The sequence below is a fragment of the Triticum urartu genome, chromosome 3A (genome assembly GCF_056163025.1).
Source record: "Triticum urartu cultivar PI428250 chromosome 3A, HENAU_Tu73, whole genome shotgun sequence".
In the NCBI taxonomy this organism is placed as follows: domain Eukaryota; kingdom Viridiplantae; phylum Streptophyta; class Magnoliopsida; order Poales; family Poaceae; genus Triticum; species Triticum urartu.
Window position 1 is genome coordinate 591,002,976 of NC_141875.1, and position 11,341 is coordinate 591,014,316.

Here is an 11,341-nt window from a genome sequence, read left to right on the forward strand (position 1 = left end):
ATGCCCGGGCGACGCTGATGGTACAATGTTGTTCTGGCGAGGCAGGTCCGTCGTGCGCGGCTGAACCGACGCTCCTGCTCCTGGCACCCCCGCCTGGTTTAGTGTGGGTTGGTTACCAGCTCCTGCGCCTGGCGTGTTGAAAAGATTCTGCGGCTCATAAACCGACGGGAGACGTGATCGGTACCTTCTTCTCATGACTTCCTCTGAAGCATTCTGATCCAGTCTAATTCGGTAAGCCTGTGCTTCCAACTCGGCCCGCTCCGTAGCCATCCTGGCGTTCTCTGCTGCCAGGTCCACCTTGGCCTGGGCTATCTGATCTTTCACATTTGCAATCTCCGCATCATGCTGATCCCTGGCTGCTGCGTCTACCTCCACGGACATCAATGTTGCCAGAGCGTCGAACAAATCAGATAAGACTTGGGCCGGAGGTGGCGCCGAGCTTCCTGCCCCTGCTGGTGTGGCCGTTGTTGAACCAGAGAGCATTGCTGCGGTGGTAGATGAATGAGGCGCCGATTGTGTGCCGGCTATGAAGATGGCGGCCCGGTTTGGCAGACCGAGGGAATCCGGAATACTGTTGCCCTCGGATCCTCCCTCAATCCGGCTGTCCTGCAACTGGTAAAGCGATTTGGTTTCTCCAAGAGACTCGTCATCAGAGCAGACTACGGTTTCTCCTTCGGACACCGGTCCGTCCTCGTGCCCTGATCCATGGACAACACCTACGAAAACATGGCTTGCCTCGGGCTGAACCGGCGAAGGACTTGCATGCCGAGCCGTTTCGATGATGTCGGCGCAGATGTCCGGCTCGGGGGCCGGTTCGCCGATCTTGCCGATGAAGACGTGAATCCCACCAAAGGGGACCCGGTACCCGTATTCGATTGAATCAGCCTTGGGACCCCATCCTGCGTTGTCGCTGTAGAGCTTTATGCGGCGACTCTTCGTCATCTGGCCCACAGCGTATCCCTTAAGTCCATCGAAGCTACCCTTCAAGAACTCGAAACCATCGTGCGATAGCCCCACGGTGGGCGCCAACTGTCGTGGGTTTGTCATGGAAGATGTCCTCGTGAAAGGACTTAGTTGTGGAGCCATCGCAACGGGTTAGCTTAAAGGGGTTAAACCGGACAAGGGGACACGGGAGTTTATACTAGTTTGGCCCCTTCGATGAAGGTAAAAGCCTACGTCTAGTTGTGATTGGTATTGCTAGGGTTTCGAAGGCCAGGGAGCGAATCCGCTTTGTCTGGCTTTCGAGTTGTTGTTGTCTGTCTCTAAACCGCGGCCGGGTCATCCCTTTATATACATAGGTTGACGCCCGCCGGGCTACAGAGTCCCGAAACCGGTTTATAAACGTATCCGGTTCGGCCTCTCTCTTTCTATCTTACTATACAAGTTACATGACTAGGCCGGTTTATATTTACATACTATAACTCGCCTTTGGGCCCTCCGTAAAGCGCTAGCATCTTTACATCTTCATGGGCTTCTAATCTTCAAAGAGTCAACCCGGCTACATAAGGCCGGTTTACCTCTAGTAGTAATATCCCCAACACTTGCCTTTTATCTTGTTGTTTCAAATTAGTAGTTTGCTCTTGTTGGGTTGAACCAGTATGATTATGTCGTGCTTGTCATTGTTGAACTAGTTTATTTATGTCATCAAGTACAATGTTTTGCTTATCTCATTATATAAGTTTGGTAGCTTCGTATGTTGTTAATCCATCATTTCAAATTCAAAAAGTAGCTTCTGAATAGAACTTTGTAGCTTCTCTAAAGTACTAGTTATGATGCAACTAATCACACAATGTTGCTCTATGTCTAGTTTCGATTCAGTATTGTATATAAAACATAACGTTGAGAACAATCATCACAATTTGAGTTGCTTAACAACGCTTCAAAAGTTGAAGCAAAAATTCTTAGTACTCCATCTAGTGTTCTCATTCATATGTAGCTACTAGATAATTAACAAGTACTACAAATAGAAAAAGTTAAGAAAGCATCAGCACACACTTATGCTGGTCGCTTGCAGATTAAGAATCACAGTACTAGTACACTTGATCGGACAGTACATACTTACTACAATAAAAAGTACATAGAAGCATCAGTCCGTAAGCGCTACTATGAATGGACTATCAGTACAACTTAATCTAAACGCAAGTACATCTTAAAATTACACTTACACAAAACTGACAAGAACTAGAACAAAAAGTTTCAGTCCAAGTTACTGCTGGAGTCAAGTACTAGATTCAAACAAACAAAAAAGAAAAAACTGACCTGGAGTCAAGTACTAGATTCAAACAAACAAAAAAGAAAAAACTGACCGCCCAAGGTTAGGCGTAGGCCCTAACGCTGCTAGATACTTGAACTTGAGCCCATAGGCGAATCCCTAGTAATCCGCACAACACAGGGCCCACCGATCAGGGCCCACAGGTCAAGAGAGAGAGCGAGCGCCGTGTATAAGCGCTCAGGTAAGTATTCAGAGGAGTTCGACCAGTGAGCCTCGGCTGCGCTTATAAACAGGTTCGGAGCCCCTCGACTAGCGAGGTGGGACTAAACCCAGAGCGCATGCGCACGCCGCACTGCACAGCCGCGCAGACAAGCTATCTGGGCCGGAAAACGGCCCAATAGACTGAATCATTTACAAACACCACACCAAATAAGCCCAGTTAAACAAACCAGAGGGCAAGGCAAAAAATATAAACTACAAGAAAAATGTTCGAAACTGAAAATATATAAATTCTCTTCCGAATGAACTTAATTATCTAAAAACAATGAACCTCTAAAAAGAAGAGAACTTAATATCCTATCTGTTAAATGTACATAATTTAAAAAACCGAATTAAATATTACTTTCAAGTTCAGCTACTAAAATGCAAAAAGTTCAAACATATAATGTTTGTCAATTATGCTAAATATCTTATTACATAAAATCTAACTAGTTCAACTACTAAAAATGCAAAAAGTTCAAACATATAATATTTGTCCATTATGCTAAATTTGTTATTTACATAAAATCTGACAAGTTCAACTACTAAAATGCAAAAAGTTCAAAAATAGAATTTATTTGTCAATTCTGCTAAAATTTTAATTTATATAAAATCTCACAAGTTCAACTACTAAAATAAAAGATGTTCAAATAGAATTTATTTGTCATTTCTGCTAAATTTCTAATTTATATAAAATTTGTACACACCTCAACGAACGGTCTGGTCGTAAAATAATCTCAATCCCCACAAAACACCGAAAAAACCAAAAAAAAAACTCAGTTCAATCATACATATGACATAAGTACTAAAAAAGCAGGATTAGTCAGGCCACTCACACCACTACGACACCAAATTTCAAAACCGCACGCTGTATGAAATTACATTTCAGTTCACACAGCACTAAACCATAAGTGCACTAAAATGAGAATACAAAAACTATAAAGGCCTAACTTAGGTAAGTACAGATGAAAATAAAATAAGTACCAGTTTTGAGCAACAACTCCCGGGGCACTGAAAAATGTCTTCAGATAAACAAGTCTATACAACTTTAGTGGAAAAACAAATACTTAACATCCTTAGGGAAAAACATCACAAAGCATACGTCACCTAAACAGTCCAAAATGCCGTCATCACCACCCCTAAGACCTGCAAGTGGGATTTAGTAGGTCATAAGTACAGCTTGACAAGACAAGTCAGTGCAGCAGTAAAACCATTTGAATTGGACGGTTGCTTCTTCAAGGCCACCACCCGCGCCACCCAATGAGCGGTTGCCACAAGGGACTGCAAACGGGCACCCCCACGACCACCACACCCACGCCCCTGACGAACCGCCTCCCACACATCCCCGTCGATGCACTGCAAAATACCCCATCATCTTCCATCTCCGCCTCATTCCCAGAAACCACCATTGCCGCTTCAATCTCCATTGCACACAAACCACAAACTTCTCTCTCCCAAGCCCACAATCGCCGCAGGAAGGCGATGGCGGAGGAACCATCCGCCAAGCGTCATCATGGTGATCCGTCGGACAAGAGCAGCGACCTCGTCGACGTTCACGTCCCCGGTGAGAAGCGCGAGTACACGAGAACCCTCACAGGGGTTGAGCTCCACGGCAAAGAGGCGCTGGAGATCGTCCGCACCAGCGAACCAGACAAGGCCGAAAAGGTGATGAGCAGGCTCAGGATGAAGGGCGGAGGCTTGTGTCCGAGCTTCATCGGAGTTGATGTGGAGTTCACCAGGGATGATGAACCTCCACAGATGGCGGCAGTCCTGCAGTTGTGCGTCGAGGAACTCTGCTTGGTTTACCACATCGCAGCAGCCACAAAATGGTAACCCATACTACTGTTCATTCATCTGTTGTACTAGTACTACTCACTAAAAACTTCATTAAACTAGTTTCCCAACTAGATGAACTACTATACTTTGTGAAGTGTATGCACGAGTACATGTTTCTCAACTTACATGCAATTCTGAAACTGTGAATTGGATTGTTTCATCAGATTAGCATCTGAAAAAAATGTTTATAGAATTCTGAACTTGATGCACCAAATTAATTTCTGAACTTGATGTGCTAGCATAGATTCTGATCTTGATGCACTAGTATAGTTATATAGAATTGATGTATTAAAAGATGTTTGGCGAAGTGGTATAGGTCCATATCTTGATGCACATGTTTCTCAAATTAATTTCTAAACTTGATATAGAATTGATGCACAAAGATGTATCAAGCACTGGTATAGGTCTTTTATTCAACCAAAAAAGAAAACTAAACTTGAATCAAGAAGCACATATATCATTGAATCTGTTAAATTGATTCTTGAATTTGGTGAAGCACTGAAGACAGCAAAAAAGAAAAATAACATGGTGTAGTTGAATTTAATTTCAGGACTTTGTGTACTAGTTTCTGGACTACATTCATCCATGACTTATACTATATAAGCATCTACCTCATGGATTATCACTTTCAAAAACAAAAAATAGAAGAATTAAATATTTCAAAAAATAACACTAACCTTGAATGTGTGTCTCCCCTCTTGCAGGCCCAAGCGCCTCAAACAGTTCCTGCAGGAGGAGAAATTGTACACATTTGTCGGTTTCAGCATTGGAGGCGACAAGCGGATGCTGAACAAGTCTGGTTTGGAGATCAACCCCAACAACTTCATCGACATGCAGCGCAAGTGGAAAGATCCACACACCGGCAAATACTTCGACTCCTTGGCCGATGTTGCAGGCGGCGTCATCCACCCATTCTATAAAGGCATGAAGAAGAAGATCGAGAAGAAGGAAGACCACACAAAGTGGGGGACCAGCCCGCTGCCAGACAACCTCATCACGTACGCAGGAATAGATGCGTACGCCACGTACAATTCATGGAAGACAATCGACAACATCGTGACAGGTTGGGATATTTTAGAAGAGCAGGAAGCTGACCCCTACTACCACTTCAACTTCGTGGGATGAGGATGCATGAAAGTCTGCATTCGTGTTGCTCGCACTTTTGCCTATCCTTAATATTGTTGTTTCAGATTTGTAGTTTGCTTTCGTTTTGTTGAACCAGCTACCTTATGTTATGTGTGCCAGGGTTTGAACAAGTTTGCCTATTTCTATCATGTACATCGTTTGCTTATGTCAGTCAACAAGTTTGCTAGTTTCCTACTTTTGTTCATCCATCATTTGAAGTTGAAGTAAGTTGAAGTTGAAACTAGTCATGCAGAAACAAAAAATCATACATGGATATTTTCACAAAAAAAAACAAAAACAGTGGCAGACTAACTAAGGACAACAGCAAAATAGTACAATTGGACGCTCAGTACAGCTTAGACATTTACGGTAGTACTATCACACTAAGAAAATTCAGTTTTTAGTTTCAGAAGAACACTAAAAAGACTAAGTTTCAGCCGAGGACTACTAACAGCATCGTGCTAATAGTAGTTAGAAATTTACTAAGTACGGCAACAGGAAAAGCAAAGAACAATCAGTACACATTTCCAAGCCACTAGCATGCTAGGACTGAGAGTTCTGGTACACTTGAACAAAACAGTACATTCATTCTACAAAAATATAAAAAGGAACGGGAAGCTTCAGTTCACATTCCATAAAACATTGACACACTCAAGAATAACACTAATAGTACAACTGAAATGTCAATACAAGTTAGTCTGTAAGACAAGTACTATGATCATACAAAACATTGCCTTGAGAAGAACCACAACCTAGAAAATAGGTCACCCCCCGGAGACATATTTAAATGTAGCTAATTTAAACCAATATTTAAATTTTACTATGAAGTTCAACTACTACAATTCAAGAAGTTCAAACAAAAATTTGGCTCTCAAATCTTGCTAAATTTCTTATACTTGAATAAAATCTAGCTAGAGATGACGTAGCTACTTGGTCGTAAATAATTTCAATCACAAAAAAAGTTCAGTTGTAATACATTATATGAAATCAGTTCTACAAAACAAGGAAGCGTCACTCCACTCACACTAGATCCACAAGTGACATCGTGGCACCAAAATTTTAAAAGCCTAACGCTGAACGACATTACAATTCAGTACTAACATAACTATACTATAAGTACAGGAAAAAGAGGGTACATAAACTATAAAGGTCCAACCTAGGTTGGGACAGATGAAAATAAATGATAAACCTCACTTTTCCCGCAAACACTCGTAATGAACTTGGGAAGACATGTTTTCAGTTCAACTAGTTTACAAGACTTTAGTAGAAAAAATAGAACTTAACCAGAACGAATTCCCAATGAAACATAGACAAGTGAATATATCACACAACTATCAAAAATCAAAGACATCCAAAACACTACAGTCAAAGCCTACAATGCTTTCAAGAGATATATCACACAACTATCCATTTCACTACGTGAATGATGACCATTTCTTCTATGCACCAGGAGCCAAAGGCTGAAACTCCTTGGGAAGCTCCGTCACCAGAAGCTCCGTCACCAGAAGCTCCGTCACCAGAGATATATCACACAACTCTATACAGATCCTTAACCTTCCAATCAACAATACGAGGCTGCAAAACAATGAAACAAATTATCAAAAATCATGACACATTAAAAAATAAGAACACACAATCAGCCAAACACGGAAAAGTGAAAAGCTCAACTAGAACCCACATCTTTATCTCGAATGTTCCCAATGATCTTTTCACCATCATAGGATCCTGCATACTTCAGAGTATAATGGCCACATTCATTCGCCCCTTGAAGTGGAACCTTCACAAACGTTGGTTTCTTTGCAAAAAGCTCCCATTTGGGCTGCTTGCTCGCATTGTACTGAGCATCACCATACACATCCTTCATTACTTGGACCATCCTGGAGATCTGTAAGAAAAGAAAAGAAACCACACATTTTCAGGTCTAAGAAAAAAGCAGAAACAAAGATGCAGAAAAATTAATCCAGTAAAGATAATAAATGTCACTCACAATCTTCTCGCAGTCTTTATGATAGGTGTTCTTTGAAGGACGATGGTTCTTCGGATAAGGTAAAGAGTGAAGGATGTCGACGCTACTTCGGTACCGATTCATGACATATAAGGAAAAGTGGTTCACTTTCTTATCCTTTGGTAAAACCATAGGCTTGAATAGAGGCATCATGATCTAAAAACAGATGACCAAAAAAGAGATGTTAAATATTCAAAATAAAAACCAGCATGGCAACAAACAAATAAAACCAAAAATCAGCTAGTAGATCTCACAAGGTCGGCACCGAGTAAGTCTTCATTATCTTTAACATAGCTGTTGAAATCTCTCGCTGCACTCTTCACATTAAACTCTTTATTTTCATCACGGTAAAACGTACAGTCAAGCACAACCTGCAAAAAAGCCAAAAAAGAAATAGACAGGGGAAAAGGATAAACAAAGCAAGGTATTATCAAAACTCGTAAAACAAAATAGGCGTTCTTGTCTAAGAGAAACAAACGATCTGATTGGTTACCGTGATGAAATATGGACTAGCAATACCCTTTTCCCAGACGCAAAATCAACATTTCTATCGGGATCTTTCTTCCAATCATCAATAAGGAAGTCCATTACATCACCCTCCATCATTTTCCCAGGTGCAAAAACTTCCCAGATGCGTTTCCCAGTGAAGCTGGTTACGCTATCATCAGGCCGAGGTATCATTGAGAATGTATTGCTGCAGCACGGACAAGAACAAAAAGAAGGGGAAGCAAAGATAAGGCATTCATAGCAGTTCAAGTTGTATAAAAAGTAACAGTTCGGGTCATATCTATCTAGCAGTTACAAACAAAAGTGGAAAAGAAGAGGAAACGTAATGAGGGATACTCACTCGGCATACTTCTCACATGCTTCATCGTTAAGCAACAGATTATACAACTTGCGAGCCTTGTCCAGGTGAGGGAATCTATGAGGCTGAAGCTGCTGCACAGGGGAGCAAAACTTTATAGGAGCTCTGGGTGCACGCTTCGTGCTTGTAACATTGCCAGAATCCAAAGCAGGATCCTTCCTAGCACCACAAGCTCTACGGGCCACTATTCCAGCAAGTGGGGATAAACCCTTGGTAGCAGCAGCGCTCCTGGTGACTCTTCCCATGCCAGGAATCTTGTCAAACGCATCATCATCACTGTCTATCAATTCCAAAATGGGATTCTTGGGTGTAGAGGGGCTCTCTGCACAAGCAGCCGTAGAACCTTTCAGAGCTCCCAACCGCCCCTTAAGAACACTAGACCTTGTCTTTTCTGGAGAACGCCACTGGCTAAGATCAATAGATACGTGCTCGAGCTCCGAGAACTGGCTGCCAAAGATCCTGTAGTCATGCTCATTAAGATCCAGCCACTCACCTGCAAAAAAAAGCATCAAGGGTAAAGTTCAAATACATAAATCATGACAGTACCAATCAAAGAAGTACAAGATGCAAAAAATTACAAAAGGTCATGCATTACGTACAGGGTTCGATGCCAAACAAACCACGGAAGTCAACATCAAACACGTCGCTAGTTGCGCAGGTGTACAGAAAAGTCTTCCTAATGTCAAGAATGTCTTCGTGGCTGTAATCTAACATTTCAATCACACCATCCTCCCGACAATGATAGCTCTTGCAGCTTTGTAGCATAAAGAATCCACAATCATGCCTGTTAACAAAAGAAAAAACAAAATGGGTACATCACAAATCCGAAAACACAGTAACACCACCATCCCAGCAACAAAAACAAAAACAAAAACTCATTAAAAACAGATACTCACGTGTTTTTCTGCTGCGGCACCCGCACAAACTCGCAAGAGAAACCATCAATATGCGCCGGCGAGAACGGTTTCGCCCTGTCTATGCTAGACTCCCTCCAAACCTTCTTTATGTTATCTGTCATATTACTTAAGAATCTAACTGCATCACTCCAGGTTTCATCACGAAGTGAATCAAGACACTCAAAACGACGGAACCTCAAATTCAGAACAATCAGGCACCAATGCCCAGATACTTCGCTAGGCTTCATGGTAGCCGCAATGGACGGCGGATCAAAAGTAGGGAAGAGAAACTGACAAAAAAATCACAGAGGAAAAATGAATTTAACAAAACAAAATGAAACAAAAAATTCAGCCTCCAAACAATAAAATAATAGACGAAAAGTGAAATTCTGAAGTACAAACAAAAAAAAGATAATCATAAGTTTTAATTGAGTAAGCAAAACACTACAAAAAAAATATATATGCTACTCTAGTTAAAATTGCAACAAACATATCAGTTCAATTTCCTTGCGACAATAAGTTCAGCTTCAACAAAAGAAGCACACATCATTCATAAGTGCATGGCTAAAAGCAGGCTGCTCAAGTTCTTTCCACCACCTCCCAAACTTGCAAGAAAAACATGACAGTTCTAGTTCATGAGTACAAAAAGTACAAGTTCACCTACTTGGTCAAAACCATCAGCGCACGATCTCGTAAACCAATTTAGCACATTGGAATCAATATTTCCATCACGGATCTTGGTCTGTTGTACAAAAAGAACAACAACAGTTAGAAAATTGGCAAAAACAAGTTATCATCCTGTCTACAAAAGCAAAATACTCACTGTCACCCATCTGGGAACTATCAACTTGTCAGTGCCTTGGTACTTCTGACGTAGAGAATATAAAACAACGTCAGCACTGTCTGAGTTGAGCATGCTAGTGGGGACAAACGCTTTAGCAATAGAACCAACACTGGCATCACACTCTTTATTTTGAAACATCGGCTTGTCACTAAGAAAACACAAAAGATTACACAAATTAAAACTACTGCAATAACAACAATAGTCATATGAGAGAAAGAAAAGGATACAAAAATGATACGGGCAAAATCCCAAACTAACCGTTTTGCACGGTTCGTGCGCAACCTCGTAACAGCGAAGAAAAACATATCAACCTTAACAACATTTCCACTTTCTGGTTGCAGAAAAAGAAGAAAAATAATAAGTTCAAGCACTGCAAGTGAACATGCCCAAAATGCCAAAATTGAGAAGTACGCCTCATTTACAAGTCCTTACCTGCACTATCAGTGTTTGACGACGACGGTAGTTCCTGCGATGAGACCAATATGCCTCCAGTTTCAGGGTTTGATGATGGCACAGGCACATCTTGAGAGGACACTAATATCGCTGCGCTTTCAGGGTATGTGGAAAGAAAATCCTGGGATGACACGAGCGCCTCCTGCGTCAAGGGGCCAGAAGAAATTGACAGAAGTAAATCATCATCCTCGGATAGCACCTCCTCCACGCTAGAAGCATCTTGCAATGCATCACCATAATCAAGCCCTCCAGGCGGGAAATTTTCCGGCGGCAAATCTTCAAAATCAGAAAGATTTTCATTCCCAGCAATACCAACACTAGACGGTTTGCCACCAAGTATGCTAGCAGCACCAAAATCCTCATCAGCAACTTTAAAAGCATCATCTCCACCACTAACAACAGCCTCACGATCAACATCAGTCATCTGAAGAAATAAAAATTCAGAAAAAGTGAATAATATGAGCAAAACAAATAATCAAAAATAAGCTAGCAAGAGGTGCACAGAAAAACAAAACCTTAGAAGTATTCACAGAAACATCATCGATCTTGCTGTTGCTAACATTAAAAGCAACATCACCAACAGGCGAACAAGGCTCGTCGCCAATAACAGCACCTGGATTTCATATGTAATGAAACAAAAAAAACAATGCTATTATTAGCAACAATAAACACAAGGAATTAAACCACATTGGTGCACATGAAAATTCAAGAAATATGAATAAACACATTAAAACATAAAAAATAACCTTGCATTTATCAGTAGATGGATCATTAACTCCACGGTCAACAACAACGTCAACATTATGATTGGTCTCCTCCATCAAAACAAAAAATTAATAAACAGATG

General features: G+C 41.3%; 1 protein-coding gene across 1 annotated transcript; it reads left to right on the top strand.

The window, feature by feature from the left end:
- Positions 1–3,952: 3,952 nt before the first annotated feature.
- LOC147980684 (uncharacterized) lies at positions 3,953–5,431 on the top strand. The gene is made up of 2 exons (XM_087515710.1): positions 3,953–4,299; positions 5,011–5,431. The coding sequence occupies exons 1-2, from the start codon at positions 3,953–3,955 to the stop codon at positions 5,429–5,431; spliced, it is 768 nt and encodes a 255-aa protein (XP_087371836.1).
- The last annotated feature ends 5,910 nt before the right edge of the window (positions 5,432–11,341 follow it).